Source organism: Phyllobates terribilis, unplaced genomic scaffold (genome assembly GCF_046119375.1).
Source record: "Phyllobates terribilis strain yellow unplaced genomic scaffold, ASM4611937v1 Scaffold_11__3_contigs__length_659146591, whole genome shotgun sequence".
Lineage (NCBI taxonomy): Eukaryota > Metazoa > Chordata > Amphibia > Anura > Dendrobatidae > Phyllobates > Phyllobates terribilis.
The window spans coordinates 416,234,914-416,251,027 of NW_027362771.1; the positions used below are offsets into that span (position 1 = coordinate 416,234,914).

At 41.7% G+C, this 16,114-nt stretch overlaps 1 protein-coding gene across 3 annotated transcripts in view; it reads left to right on the forward strand.

Annotated features, from left to right (window-relative positions):
- PDE8A (phosphodiesterase 8A) overlaps positions 1 to 16,114 on the forward strand; it is a 364,761-nt gene that overhangs the window by 257,629 nt on the left and 91,018 nt on the right. For all 3 annotated transcript variants that reach the window (XM_073653110.1, XM_073653108.1, XM_073653109.1), the window contains exon 2: positions 9,744 to 9,800. In XM_073653110.1, the coding sequence (XP_073509211.1) occupies positions 9,744 to 9,800 (57 nt within the window). The remainder of the gene's footprint in view (positions 1 to 9,743; positions 9,801 to 16,114) is intronic.

Consider the following 16,114-nt stretch of genomic DNA (forward strand, 5'->3'; position numbering starts at 1 on the left):
CTGTGTGGCATTGACCTGGTCTCTAATCTGAGCTGCTGTTAACCTGCGATTTCTGAGGCTGGTGACTTGGATAAACTTATCCTCAGAAGCAGAGGTGACTCTTGGTCTTCCTTTCCTGGGGCGGTCCTCATGTGAGCCAGTTTCTTTGTAGCGCTTGATGGTTTTTGCAACTGCACTTGGGGACACTTTCAAAGTTTGCCCAATTTTTCGGACTGACTGACCTTTATTTCTTAAAGTAATGATGGCCACTCGTTTTTCTTAGCTGCTTTTTTCTTGCCATAATACAAATTCTAACAGTCTATTCAGTAGGACTATCAGCTGTGTATCCACCTGACTTCTGCACAACACAACTGATGGTCACAACCCCATTTATAAGGCAAGAAATCCCACTTATTAAACCTGACAGGGCACACCTGTGAAGTGAAAACCATTTCCGGTGACTACCTCTTGAAGCTCATCAAGAGAATGCCAAGAGTGTGCAAAGCAGTCATCAAAGCAAAAGGTGGCTACTTTGAAGAACCTAGAATATAAGACATATTTTCAGTTGTCTCACACTTTTTTGTTAAGTATATAATTCCACATGTGTTAATTCATAGTTTTGATGCCTTCAGTGTGAATGTACAATTTTCATAGTCATGAAAATACAGAAAAATCTTTAAATGAGAAGGTGTGTCCAAACTTTTGCTCTGTACTGTATGTGTGTGTATATATAATATATATATACATACATAATAGCGCTAGCAATCTTTGGGTATAATTTTTTGCCCAATTTTCTCATAGATCTTTCAATAGAGCTTGAAAGATAAATGTAACAAAATAATAATAAAAAAAAAAGCTGTAAAATAATGCTTGGAACTCCTAGCGTTCTCTACAAGTGATAAAAAAAACAAAGTGCAGCCTTTATATATGAAAGCCTCTTGCCTTAATTTTCAGGCACTGCTGTACAGCATAATAGCGAACATGGTATTGTATGTTATGAAACATTACTATTATAGACCCATTTGCAGTACCACTGCACAGCATTTGTTTATGATGGAGCTAAGCTCTGCAGGGAGAACAGAGTCTATGGAGAGTTTGTTCCCATAGTTACTTGATCTTCTGCAACAGAATAAGAGGAGGATATCAGGAGGGGGAGGTTTTTGTTTACTACGAGCAATCACATAATGTGTCACATTGATAACCGCATCATGCTATCCCTGCAGAGCATAGGAGCGGGAGAGGGTCAGGGACACACCGTGCTTCCATTCTCATATTTGTCACACGTGACCCTCTTCATTTAGCACATTGTACCAAAGTATTGAACCAAATGATAGTTCTGCAGGTCTCTCCAGTGCAGCAGTGAATCTGAATACATTTTAGTACTGGATGAAACTAGTGCTTATGTTTTTTTTTATGCCTTTGGTTGGTTTACAGTGGACAACTGCGTAGTATTAGCCTGTTAAACCCTCTCCTGCTGCAGCGCTTCTTCTCCACTGTTCAATACAGGTCTTAGTTTTTCTTGCCAGTGGCGATATCCAGTCTTCAACACCAGACTGCAGGTAGTCGCCAGTTACTACTCCAGGGCAATCCCTGGTCTGTAACAGCTGACCGGAGGTCCGAGGCACGGTAGAGGAGGACAAAGACAAAGCGTGGTCAAACTGTCCGAGGTTGGGGCAGGCAACATGGGATCAGTGGGAATAGCTGGGGTCAGGAGTTGGAGCGGTCAGGCAGGACGGGAAACTAGCCGGGTCAGAAGCAGAATGCTGAGAAACATGCACAAACCAAACTGGGTAGGAACCAAACGTTTGGGCAAAGAATGGTGGGAGGAGCTGCCTTATATAGAACCTGCTTGCATGGGATAGGCTGGGGAGCCAGATCTCTGCAGGGTTAAATTTCTGCAAAGACTGGACATGCCCCTAAGGCGAAATAGAAACTCCATGCAGGGGAAAACAATCTTTAGCGTAACGTCCTCTTGTGAGGAGAAACGATGAGTAGGGCGGCACCGAGGAGCCATGCAAGTTGCTGCCGTGAATGCCAAGATCTGTACTCTATTTACAATCCGAGTAGGGGAATTCTTCTGTTTGAGTACAAGCATAAACCGCAGCTAATCTCGGATAGAGGATTTTAAATTGCGGGAAAATATAATTTGTTTTTTACTTTTTTGGGAACTGTGTTGACCCTGTACATTTTTTTTATTTTAGTGGTGAGAATTTTTTTAGAAATTTATGTCTTGAAAAAATGGATTGTCTCGCCATTTTCTGAGACCCGTAACGCTTTAATTTTTCTGTCGACAGAGCTGTGTGAGGGCTTATTTTTTTCGGGGTGAGACATTTTATTGATATAATTTTTGCATTGATATGACATTTTGAGCACTTGTTACAGCAATTTTTTTTTAAATTATCTTTATCTTTATTTTTAATGTTGGCATGGGTGATTCAAACTTTTTGTTTGTTTTTTTCATAGTTTTTAAAACTTTTTTTTTAAATTTTCTGTATATATTAGTGTCATAAAGGGACTTGAACCTTGATTGCTTGTGCTATATACTGTAATGCCAGAGTATTGCTATATAAAGTAAAAGTCACAGTCTCCTTGATGATAGGCACAGAGGTCTTCAACAGACGTCATGAGGACACGGATGGGTGCATAGAATCATGTGTCCCCATGCTGGTGTGCTCTCAGGGATTGACATTGGCATTTATCAGGTTTAAGTTGAGGGCAGAGCTCAGGTTCACAGTCCCAAGCAGGTCCAGGCTGTGTTGCAGCCACTATCTAGCGAGTATGGAGCTGTCTCACTGGGTGAAATGAATGCATCTGACCTTATACATAGGTGAATATTACATAGGTAATATAGGCATAGGTAATTATCACTGAGCAACTTACTGAAAGACAAAACTCCTCCATATATATCATAGCGTGAGACTTAATGGTATGCTATCACCTGTGGGATGTCAGCTATTCCTGGTCAGTTCACAGGGGTGGTCCCCAACTGCAATAATGAATCGCCTTGATATTTTAAATATATGTGTTTTGACCTAGTTATTACCTCCAGAAAATTTCCATATGTTCAGATGAGGGAGAGGGGGCTGACTGAATTTTGTGCCAATCCTGTACTTATCTACAGTATGTATAGGCTGTGGCTCCATTTAAAGTTAGTCAACAGCACTCTGGTTTGCTGGACTTATGGAGCTTGTTCATGTTAGTGCCATCAATACATTAAGAATGGTTTCACACATTCGTGTTTCCTAATCCATTCACTCACCATGGGGAACAGACTGTCAGTCTGAGTATCTGCTAACCCAATCTCGATTACCTCACATATGCCTATGTGGCTGTTGAGTTAGAATCAGAAGACCCCTGGCTGGTGTGTGCATTATGGTCTAAGTATGGACCACCAAACGATGTGTGAAACTGGCCTAAGGTGGGCAGAACTAACTCACTCTCCCCAGCAGACTTGATGATGATCTGCCGAGTATCCTCTGGTTATCGTCTGGATTTGTTGCTCAAAGTTCATCTGTCCTGTATATACTAGAAAATATTTTGGACGATGAAGGCATAAAGCCTCTCCTTTTTAGAGTTCAAAAGAAGCAGTTTATCATTAATATGATGGGAGAAAAACTTCCGGTCATGAAAAGGTTATAAGGGTTAGACTATATCCGGAGATGATAATGAAGTGGACAATCTTCTAGCGCGGCGTGCTTGCCTTGGCTTCTGACCACTTACGGTTGACATGGGAGGTCTGCCTTCCTTCTTTCTGCTTCCTTTGATTGATGACTGTGAACTTTCAGTAGAGGCTGCTTACTCGGCAAAAGTGTCTCCTATTCCCTTCGGATATCAATTCCTGCTTGATATGATTTCCGAGCGGTCCTAGGTGTTAAGAATTGACATTTTTACTTTCTAGCTGATAACATTGAAAATATATGCTTGAATGTTGCCCAAAAAGACCAATTACTACCATCTTGCATTTTTCTTTCTGAATGTTTGTAAAGTGCTCAGAGGCTGAAAGATGCCTTCATGAGGGATAATGTTCTGTGCCACGTCTGCATGGAGATGGACCCTTACAATTTTATGAGCGCCATATTTTGGCTTTTTTTTTAAATCTGTTTTATTATAATCTTGGTCAACTCTTCTTAACCTTTTTATATAAAAAACAAACAAAAAAAAAACCTCGCCAACATTCATCTTTCCAAGAAATGAATAGACTTAGCGCATCCAGAGAAGATCCTCACTGCTGTAAAATTGATGTGACAGATGTTTAGGTATTCTTATGGGAGGGTCCAGCATATATATATTTTTTTTTTAAGAAAAGAAAAAACACAAAATGCAGAGCAATCTTTTTTGGGTAAAATGGTGGACATCCTGACAGACCCCGTATCAAGCTCATTGGGCGCCATTGGTGTTCATTGTGTGACAGATTCCACACTTAACTTTTGGCTTTCTGATTATATGATGGAAAATAAAACTAGAGATGATAATGCAGATGTGAACCCAACTACAGGAAATCACTAACACAATTCAGGTGTTAAACTAGTAGTATTTTCTCTGTTTCCGATGCTTTGATTTTACTGATGGTTAATGATCATAGTTACATTTCACATTTCTGGGAAATACAATCTTCTCTGCCAGAATATGTTTCAATACTGTAAGTGATGTGAAAACAAGACTAGACAAAACTATTGTCAGCTCTGGGTTTTTCTGGAGCCAAGGTCAAGTACAGTTGATAAATGTTCGGTTCTGTCATTTACAGAACACCATAATAAACCTTCTTCCTGCTGCTTATTTAAAGGGATTTCCATAGCCCTATTGGAAGATGCATGTGCGTGCTCAGTGTCGGGCTGGACTACATTGGGCCCACTAGAGAAAATCATTCTTGGGGCCCACTATGGAGCTACATGGAAATAAATACAAGACCACCAATTGTGTGGTAAAACATGCTAATATCAAGGTATAATATAAGGTAGTGAACTTCTTAATATTAAACAGCTGGTGCCCACATTTTGGTGCAGACTCAATGATAAATGTCCCCTGGTGTTTACTATCCACTAAACCAATATTTTATAGCACAAGCGTAGTGGATGAGATTTTGACATCTCCTCCATACGCTGAGAAAATCCACAGCATGAATTGATCGGCTCTGGGGATTTTACATGAGCAATGTGTTAATTTATGCTGCAGATATTCATCACCGATTTCATCCTTTGCAATGCAAAGGATGAGGTCAGTGGTAAAGGTGCATTGTTGTGTAGTAATAAATGCAGCAATATCTGCACAATATCTGTGTGGATATTACCGCTGTTTATTTGCTGTGGAATTTCCATTGTAGAAATTCTGCAACAAATACATTATGTGAATGTACCCACTAATAGTCGTGGTGGCCGTAAATCTGTTATGTATAGCGTTAGGAGTGACATCAAAAGAGCTTTCCCTCATATCCCCCCATACACTTATTAAACCTTTAGTTAGTCAAGGGTGATACGAGGAGAAGGGGCTCAGACGGGGATGATACAGGGGGAGGGGGGGGTTCAGTTAGTCAGGGGTGATACGGGGAGAAGGGGCTTTAGACTGTCTGGGGTGATACAGAAGGTGGGGGCTCGGTCAGTCAGTGATGATACGGGGGGTGGGGACTCGGTCAGGCTTGCAAGGAGAAATGAGAGCATAGGGCCCTCATTCACCCCTAAGTCTCCCTTCCCCCTCTATCACCCCTGACTAAAGTCCCTCCCCATTTACAGTAACTCACTGGTTTGCAGGGGGGCCCTCAGTTATGTGATGCTTGGTTAGTCGGGTGCATAGATCAGACTGACTTTTGTACTGCACAAACAGGGAACCATCTGTCTCCCTCTGCTCCTTATACTGTGCTTGCGATAGTACGAGGGAGGGGAGCGCACGCTTTATGAATCACAGCACAGCTCATTACCTGAGCTGTGCTGTACAGCTGGGAAAAGAAAGACCCAAACAAGACTAACACTGATTGGCTGCTCTGCGGCCTTAAACCGCAGCACCGCTCTCCCTGCTTGTTCAACGCAGGGAAGAGCGGTGATCAAAAGACATCCGGACGGAACAGCGGTTTGTGCCATACAAATAGTAGGCTGCAGTCTGCAGCAGGTGAGCGTGTGTGTCAGTAGTAACAAGCACATTGCTCTCCCGGGTTGTTTAACTCTGGGAGGTTGGTAGTGACGTACTGCTTGCCGCTCCTCCCAGCTTTAGACAACCCGGGAGAGCAGTGCGCTCGTCACTGCTGACACACACGCTCGCCTGCTGCAGACTGCGGCCTACTATTTTGTAAAGAACAGAGCGCTGTTCCATGGTAACATTTTAATCCACAAATTTATTATGACGTCTCCAGTAATGGATGAATCCCAGCAGTTCGCTAACAAATGCACCTTCGGGTTGGCTTACTTACACGCTGAGCGGCACTTCTGTCCATACAATGGCCGCTGGTAGAAGAGCATGTGACCAGACCTGTCAATCGGCCTCCTTCAGTTGTAACACACCTCACATGGGAAAGCTGCTTTTCTGTTGGATGAGCTGTTGGACAGGTCTGGTCACTGCTCCTCCATCAGTGGCCATATTGTATGGACAGAAGTGCTGGTCAGTGTGTGAGGAAACCTGCAGTAACAGGAGATGGTGGCCGAGCTCTTTACTCCTCAAAGGAACTTGGGTGAGGGGTCAACTGCAGAACCAAACATGACCTATTTAAAGGAGTTGTTTGGTGTCTGTAAAAAGGTGGCGCAAATGTTCTAAACAGCACATTGTGATAATGCCCCTATTGTGGCATGTGACCACTGATTGGCTGCAGCTATTACGTGTGCAGCTTATTAACAAAGCTTGGCAAGTAGCACTTGCTGTATTTGTAGGCTATTTAATCCCTTAATCAACAATAGTACGCCTTTTCCTTGTGATCATTAAGGGGCCTATTTACAGCACGAAGCAATAATGAAATAGCCCAACATTTCTTCATCCCCCCCTCCCCCACCCACCTGGTGGGCAAATACAGCTGACACCCGCTGTATTTACTATAGCTGACACCCTGCTCTGTTTAACCCCCTTTAATGCTGCTGTCCATAGTGATTGCAACATCTAGATGTTTAACAAAGCTTTCTCTAACCCCATAAGCACTTCACTATTGCAAGACCCCGACAGTTGCCATGGCAACCCAAGCTTAGTAATGACCTCAGGGTACAGTGGCCTATTATGACCTGCTACGAGGCCAAGTGTCAGGGGAAAACTGATAGGTCTGATGCATAGCAGTACAGAAATAATGCAATGTATAAAACCAGCAATTAAAATGTAAACAAAAAAAAATGTGGAAAACTGTTTTGCCACTAAAAATGTAACTTTTATGTGAGAACAAAGACTAATAAAACAAAGGTTCACATAATTGGTATCACCACGTCCGAAACGACTCGTACTATAAAGCATTGCTTATCATGCAGGGCTGTGGAGTCGGTAAGCCAAACCTCCGACTCCTCAATTTCCACGACTCCGACTCCTTCATACATGGCTCATGTTTAAGTGATAAATTTACTGTAGCACAGATTCCTCTCAGCTAAAAGTCTAGACCCTTAGATCAGGAATAGGACAGACACTTATAGGGCACTTCATAACTTTCCCAAATTCTTATGAAAAAATATTCCCCACAAACTGCATTGAACTACTGTACCCAATTTATTATATATTTTAGGAGTTGGAGTCGGTCCATTTTATTCCAACTCCACCAAAATGGGCTCCGACTCCACGACTTCGACTCCACAGCCCTGTTATCATGTACAGTGCCCACTGTAAGATAGAAAATAATCAAATATTGTTTGCGTCATACAGAGACACACAAAATGAAATAAAAAGCAATCAAAATCATATTTCCATATATAAAAACAAAATTCTATAATTGAAAACGTCAACTCATCCTTCAAAAAACAAGCCTGCAAATAGCACTGTCTGCGGAAAAATAAAGGTTAACTATCCCGTATATGGCGATGCAAAATTGATTTATTTTTAGTAAAATATTGTTTTTAATGCTCAAAAGTACCAAAACATAATAAAAACCTATATAATTGTGGTATTACTAACCTGAAGACTAAGACCAGCTGTTTTATCACGAATATTGCACAAAAAGAAAAAACCAAAGCATTTCTTGAACTGCTACTACTGGATGCAGGGCCGTATTTGCCACTATGCACCTGAGGGTGGGTTGTCCTTGATGGGTTTTGAATCCAGGACCCCAGTGCTGCAAAGCAACAGTGCTAACCACTGATGGGTTCCCTTTAATCCCTTACCAACATCCATCGTACATGTACAGCACAGGTCGGGAGCTGGTGTATGGTGCTGATTCACAGGGAGAGCCCGCCCCATAGCCGGCAGGTAATGGTTGTGAGACACAGCCAGAACCTGCTGCTAACAGCTGCGGCTGACTGTTGGTAAATGCCGCTGTCAATCATTAACAGCACGTCGGCATGGAGGTATGCCATTCTTTGCACTCATCGGCTTCCGCCGCGACATGATCGCAGGGCGCCGATGGGTTGCTATGACAGTCGGGAGTCTGTTGAAAACTTCTATGTCTATCATCACAGAGCTCCACTAAAAGCCAGCTTGTGGCTGGACCATGAATTTTGTAATATACAACAATAAAATGGCATAAGTGATCGCAGGTTCAAGTCCCCTAAGGAGATTACCAAATATAGTAAAAATTTAAGTTTTGAAAATTTTGAAAAAATAAAGCATAAATGTTTGTCACCCCCATTAAAAATGAAAATATTTAAAAAAAAATAACAAATACACGTGTGGTATGACTGTTCATAAAATTTTGATCTATCAGAATATAAAAGGAATCAATCTGATTGGTAAACACAGTGAACGGAAAAAAAATACAACTCCTCTCACAAAAAACAAGCCCTCATACTTCTATGTGGACAGAAAAATAAACAAGTTATGGTTCTTGAAAGAAGGGGAGGAGAAAAACGAAAACACAAAAATGGTTAAGGCCAAAATTTTCTGTCACTAATGATTTAAGAGGTGAGTAGTGTAGAGATAGCAGGATGGGGGTAATATATATAATTATGTGCCATTGTTTAAAATAAATAGAAACTGGAGAATTCGTTCAGGCTTTATGCTTTCGGCTTTGCGTTCAAAAATTTGTTAAAGTGCACTGAAAGCGCCATGATAGAAGCTCTCAGAAAAGGAAAAGTCTGCAATAGGGCTCAAAAGCCAACCATCATTTTGTATTGTTTCAAGTTGGATTGATGTATAATACTTGTCGCATTGATGTATGATGTGACTGTGAAGCCAAGCCATTTATGCTATGGAGGACCGTTTATGGTCTTATTCTTTCCGAATTCTTAGCATTTTTCATATTTTCGTTCACCTTACACAGTGTGAGTAATGGACTGACATTTATTCGACTGCCTGATGCATAATGTATCACTGATCAAAACTATGGAAATTCAGGTTGGGGAGATTACTTAGCATATAGGGGGATTCTGATGAGACCTTTATCGCATGTCAATAAAATATTCAATAATTGCTTATTGATGGTTATGGGAACAGCACAGTGAAAGTGAAAATCATTGAGCGTTGCTTCTTTGTAGATCGTTCTCGAATTTGTGTATGATCACAACAACTTCTATATTTCAAGTTATGGTGTAGCCTCTGCCTTGTGACTTGGCTGAATGTTTAGTTCGCACCCATGTACATGCATTCTCCTGGTATTTTAATGAATGCTTTTAGTTTTCATGAAGCTCCAGTCTAAATCTAATATTTTACTTTTCTCGTAGGCAGCTGTAACAGAGGTGCAGTTTGGTCCGATGAGACTCCACCAAGATCAACTTCAGGTATTACAAAAACCACAAAAAAATAGGGCCTGGACACCCTTAGTATTAAATGAATGTACAGGTGCACAAATATATGGTCAATATACAAATATATACATAGATAATGCAACTAATGAATACATGAACTCCACTAGCATTTTTGATCAAAGAACACAAAAGCCATCCAACCACGTCAAGGTGTACCTAAATATGGATGGTCCCTATCCCCAATGTACTACCCCTCCATGTGCCAAACCAGGGCTCATCTGAATGGGCAGTGAATGAAAACCAGGCGTAGCTTGCAATTTAAAACCTTGCGTGGGAAGAATGTGTAGATAAGGGTGCTGAGCCCTGTTGTACACTACAAAAAAAAAAAAATAGGTCAGCACACCTTGACAAGGGACTCTGTGAGCACAGAATGACTGTTCAAACCAAGTACAGGCGCTCTGTGCCCCGTTTCGGGGCCAAACATTTATATACATCTTCCCACCTGCTTGGTTTCCCTCTATCTCCTCCCTTCTCTGGTATGAAGCGAGAGTTGTCAGTCAAAGAGGGGTGGAGATAGAGGAACAGCAAGCAGGTATGAAGGTGTATTTAAATGATTGGCTCCGCCATGAAGTACAGAGCGGCGGGACATAGTTTGAACAGTCATTCTTTGCTGACAGTCCCTTTAACCCCTTCACCTTCAGGCCATTTTCCATTTTTGCGGTTTTGTTTTTTGCTCTCTTTCTTCCCAGAGCCATAACTTTTTTTTTTTTTTCTTTTTTAATTTTTCCGTCAATCTGGCCATGTGGGGGCTTATTTTTTTGCTAAACGAGTTGTACTTTTCAATGACACCATTGGTTGTACCATATTGTGTACTGGAAAAAGGGAAAAAAATACAAAGTGTGGCGAAACTGGGGAAAAAAAAAGTGCAATTCCAAAGTTGTTTTTTTTTTTTTGTTTTTTTACCATGTTCACTGAATGCTAAAACTGACCTGCCATTATGATTCCCCAGGTCATTATGAGTTCGTAGATACCAAACATGTATAGGTTCTTTTTTAGTTAGGTGGCGAATAAAAATCCAAATTTGTTTAAAAAAAAATCACCATTTTCCGAGACCCGTTGCGTCTCCATTTTTCAGGATCTGGGGCCGGGTGAGGGCTTATTTTTTGCGCACTGAAATGTCGTTTTTATTGATACCATTTTGGGATAGATACGATGTTTTGATAACCCCTTATTGCATTTTATTGCAATGTTGCGACAACCAAAAAACTGTAATTCTGACTTTTTTTTATTTGTTTTCTCGTTGCGCCATTTACTGATCGGATTAATTCTTTTTTTAGATTGGTAAATCGGGCGATTCTGAACACGGCGATACCAAATATGTGTATATTTGATTTTTTTTTTCTTGTTTTGTTTGAATGGGGCGAAAGGGGGGCAATTTTAAACTTTTTATATTTTTTACACTGTTTTTAAAAATGCTTCAATAAGCTCCATGGGAGACTAGAAGCTGTGTGTAACAGAATTGCTCACTGGCTATGAACGCTGACTGCTCATAGCATCCTGGCTATGACAACCTGCAGACCTCGGGTTGTCATGCTAACCCATCGGCGACCCGCGGTCATGTGACATGGGTGGGACTAATGACGTCCTTCCGGCGCGGCCATGTTAAATGCCCCTGTCAGAGATTGATAGCGCCATTTAACTAGTTAACAGCCGCGGGTGGATCGCGATTCCACCCGTGGCTGTTAGGGGTGCATGACAGCTGTACAGATCAGCTGTAATGTCCCCGGAAAGGTGCGGGCACATCGCCGGAGCCCACGCCAAAGGGAGAGACACAATATGCGCCATACATGTACTGCACTTGTTGGAAAGGGGTTAATATTAAATTAATGTACAGGTACACAACTACACTGTGTGGCCAATATACAAAAACATACATGCATTATGCGTCAGCACACTACACTTAATTAATCCACTTGAGAAATATTTTCTTCATGAGCCAATATCCTCATTACTTTAGTAACAGTTTGCAGTATTGGACAAAGAACCTGAGAAATCACATGAAATGCATACTGAATTATTACTGCCATTTTATTGTTTTGAGGGGCAAGTTATCCAACATTCATATTACTTGTGTGAAACCAATTAAAAGGGTGGTCCGAAGGCAAAGTAAATTTCATTCTAACTCCCTATCTACTTGATGCTATAATCGAAACTGTTTTCTAATGTACTTGCTTTAAAAATTCCCTACTCTTCCCTAACTACATTGTCTAACAGCTAGTGTATTTTTTCTCTACTTTGTGTGATGATGCTTCATTTGAGAATTGCAGTGCATGCTGGGATACTCAAATGAAGTGTCATCAGAGCAGGGGGCAGAGGCTGCGGTCACTGTCACAGCCCCTACATGAAATGAAACCATCAGAGCAGGGGGCAGAGACTGCGGTCACGGTCACAGCCCCTACCTGAAACGAAGCATCAGAGCAGGGGGCAGAGGCTGCGGTCACTGTCACAGCCCCTACACCCTACCTGAAACGAAACGTCATCAGAGCAGGGGGCAGAGACTGCGGTCACTGTCACAGGCCCTGCCGGAAACGAAACCTCATCAGAGCAGGGGGCAGAGACTGCGGTCACTGTCACAGCCCCTACATGAAATGAAACCATCAGAGCAGGGGGCAGAGACTGCGGTCACGGTCACAGCCCCTACCTGAAACGAAGCATCAGAGCAGGGGGCAGAGGCTGCGGTCACTGTCACAGCCCCTACATGAAATGAAACCATCAGAGCAGGGGGCAGAGACTGCGGTCACGGTCACAGCCCCTACCTGAAACGAAGCATCAGAGCAGGGGGCAGAGGCTGCGGCCACTGTCACAGCCCCTACACCCTACCTGAAACGAAACGTCATCAGAGCAGGGGGCAGAGACTGCGGTCACTGTCACAGCCTCTGCCTTCTTCCTGAAAGAATAAATATCAGTGATGCTTGTTTCAGGAGCTGGGCTAGGGCCCAATCACTGACTGCACAGAATCATTTACAGTTCTGGCATGTAGATGCTGGGACTTGCCGATAGTTCCTCAAGTACAAGTCACTAGTCCACTGCCCAGGCGGCAGCTCAGAGAAATCCAATGACGTGATGCTTCTTACCATCAACTTGCGTGCTGTGCGGTGAGCACATTGACAGCGCGCGCCCTGTTGTCGGCTTAGATCTGCGGTAATAAGCCGGTAACAGCATAGCGCAGTGTCAGAATACCCCGCGCGCAGGAGATCAGCGCTGCACCCGCAAGTGACGTCACTGGTCTTGTCTGTAATTACGGTAACAAAAATTTTCAATGAAAATGTTGTTTTGGTTTAACTTTCACAAAAAAAGTACGCTTCAGGTTTACTAAGATTGATTTTTCTGTGCAGAAAAATCCATGTCAAAAACCTTTGTGAGCTTACACTTTAAAAATAAATTAGACAAACAAATGTGATAAAATTAAGAAAATACACACTATTCATCTGTTAATGGGAATCTGTTTGTAACACTTGTTCTAGGCAAGCCAAGGTACTGCAGTATAGGGCAGTGTAAGGCCTTTCCAAGGATACAAGTTGTCACTGTCTATTCATTATTCAAGTTGGCTCTGCAAGTTCCCTGGTGGGCATATCAGTGCACTTAGTCTTCGGCTCCGCTTTACTTCTACCCACTTGTGCCTTCCTCTGCTCTTTGACAGTAGAGAGCAGAGGTGATGTTATGATAATGTCTCCATTGTCAGTCATGAAGCTTGAGGCGGTGTGGGTGGGGAGAAGCGGAGACTAGCAGAGGTCTGCAAGTGCACGGATACGCCCAACAGTGCACTTGCAATGCTAACTTGTTCATGAATAAAATACAAATTTCAGATCAAGGGAGCACCAGAAATTGACGAATCGGTTATCCTTAGAAAGGTTTTACACTGCACTATTCTGCAGTACCTGTTTCCTAGGGCAAATGTTACTGACAGATTCTCGGTCACCTACTAAGCCTAGAGCATCAAACTGTGTCTACACAAACTATTAGAAGGCATTTGCACACGATTGGGCTATAAGACAGATGTCCAACTAAAGGTGCTCTATTGACCTTGTTCCACCGCACTCGATGGATATCATTGTGCAAAAACAGACGACAATGGAGGCTGTAATATAGGTCTATCGTCTTCAGCAATTAACCTTGGTTTTATCTGAACATAATGATAGCCAGGGATTGGTCTGGAGACAATGTGGACAATTTAATGAAGAGGCCAAGAGTCCATGAGTGTCCCAAGAGCTATTTGTCAACATGACAATGTCAGGCCGCATGTTACTCGTGCTGCCGTGAGTATTCTGCATGGCCTAATTGTGCAAGCTTGTGCAGATGAGTCTCTGGACTGGTTTCCCATCAAACACATCTGGGACATCATTGGTCGGTAAATGCACAGGGAGCTGCCAGCAGCAGATCTTGATGATTTGCTTGCCCAAGTGCATTCAGAGTGGCAGAATATTCCTCAGAAAACCATAACGTGCCAGATCTACAAGCGAGTGAAATCGCTCTTCTCTCGTAGTTTGTATTTACCATGCCAATCCATCTGATGAAGAAGATCTAAATTATGTAGATTGAAATGTCAGTTGTTTTTATTGGATTGCACGATAATAGAAATCCCACCATCAAGTTATAAAGTGGAGGCAGCACGGTGGCTTAGTGGTTAGCACTGCAGCCTTGCAACGCTGGGGTCCTGGGTTCAAATCCCACCAAGAACAACATCTGCAAGGAGTTTGTATGTTTTCTCCCCGTGTTTGTGTGGATTTCCTCCGGGTTCTCCGGTTTCCTCCCACACTCCAAAGACATACTGATAAGGAATCTAGATTGTGAGCCCCAATGGGGACAGTGCCGATAATGTCTGTAATGCGCTGTGGAATATGTTGGCGCTATATAAATAAAAAGATTTATTATTATTATTAGGAATGCCAGAGTCTGTCTTGTATAGAATGCATTTAATACCCTCATTGATAACATGCCAAGACATGCAAGTGTGGGTTTTTCTATATATGGCATTCATACTTGATAGTTAATTTTCAAAACATCTCGATTTAGTCTGTTTCCATTTTTGTTTCATAATTTGCATATCACTTACATGTCTATCGATCCTGTAATTTCCAACATTCTATGACTTTTCCTTCTTGGTTTTGCAATTTCAATGTTGAGTGTATATACATTATTTTTAATTCTTGGAGGAAGATACTTGAATGCAATGGATGACTGAAAGTCTGGAACCCCTCTATTATGATGATGATTATTATTTTATAGCGTCATTTATTCCATGACGCTTTACATGTGAAAAAGGGGTATACATAGCAGAAACACAATAATCTTGAACAAAACGAATCAGCGACTGGTACAGGAGGAGAGCGGACCCTGCCCGTGAGGGCTTAGTCTACGATATCTTTAAATTCTTTGCTCGGCCTTTACTTCTGGCCTTTTCATAAGGAACTAAGCTGCAATAATAGACATACACATTTTAATCTCATTTATTAGGGGCAACATGATAAAAGGCTACAGGCAAACAGAAATTGGATTTCACCTTAAATTTGACTCTTCTTTATTAATACCAAACACCAAGTATTTTGTATTAAAGAAGGAATTTGGTTCATTTGACATGCTACAAGAATTACAATATCTAGAACTGTAATTGGTGGTTATAATGCTTTGTGGATTTGGGAAGTCATTATCTCTGGTTTTGTGTCAAAACATCATAAAGCAGATAAAGAAAAAAAGATAATTGTTTTGTTTTCAAATAAATTATTCAGCAGCTGAAAATATTAGTTCAAAATAACACAAGTAAAACATTTTAAGATTTTTTTTGTTTGTTTCTGTAAATTTAAGTATTTTTAGCATTTGCAGAAGAATTTTGCCAGAGTAGTGGATTTTTAGAGTAGCTTTTAGAGGGGTTGTCCCACTTCCAAAAATCTTGTCGAAGTTCCCCCCACCCTAATAAACATTTCCATGCCTACTATAAGGTCCTGTGACTCCACAGCTTCGTCTTTGTTTTCTTTTTCTGACTTCCATGGCTCCGGTATGTTATTTTTTACTTTATAGATTGAAATTGGCAGCTCATGGAGCTATGGAGCTATGGAGCCCAGGAGTCATGGGACTCCTGTTGTAATACTAAGGCACAAAGCCTCAGGCAGTCATGGGTAATATAGGTTCTATCTACCTTGTCTTTAAAGGGGTTTCCCACGAACAAAGCACATTTTAATCAATGGATGTTGAAATAAAAAGAAGTTTCACAGTTAAATGTGTTGAAAAAAAAATGTTCCTGTGCTGAGATAATCTTATAAATGTTCCCCTGCTGTGTACTGTGTAATGGC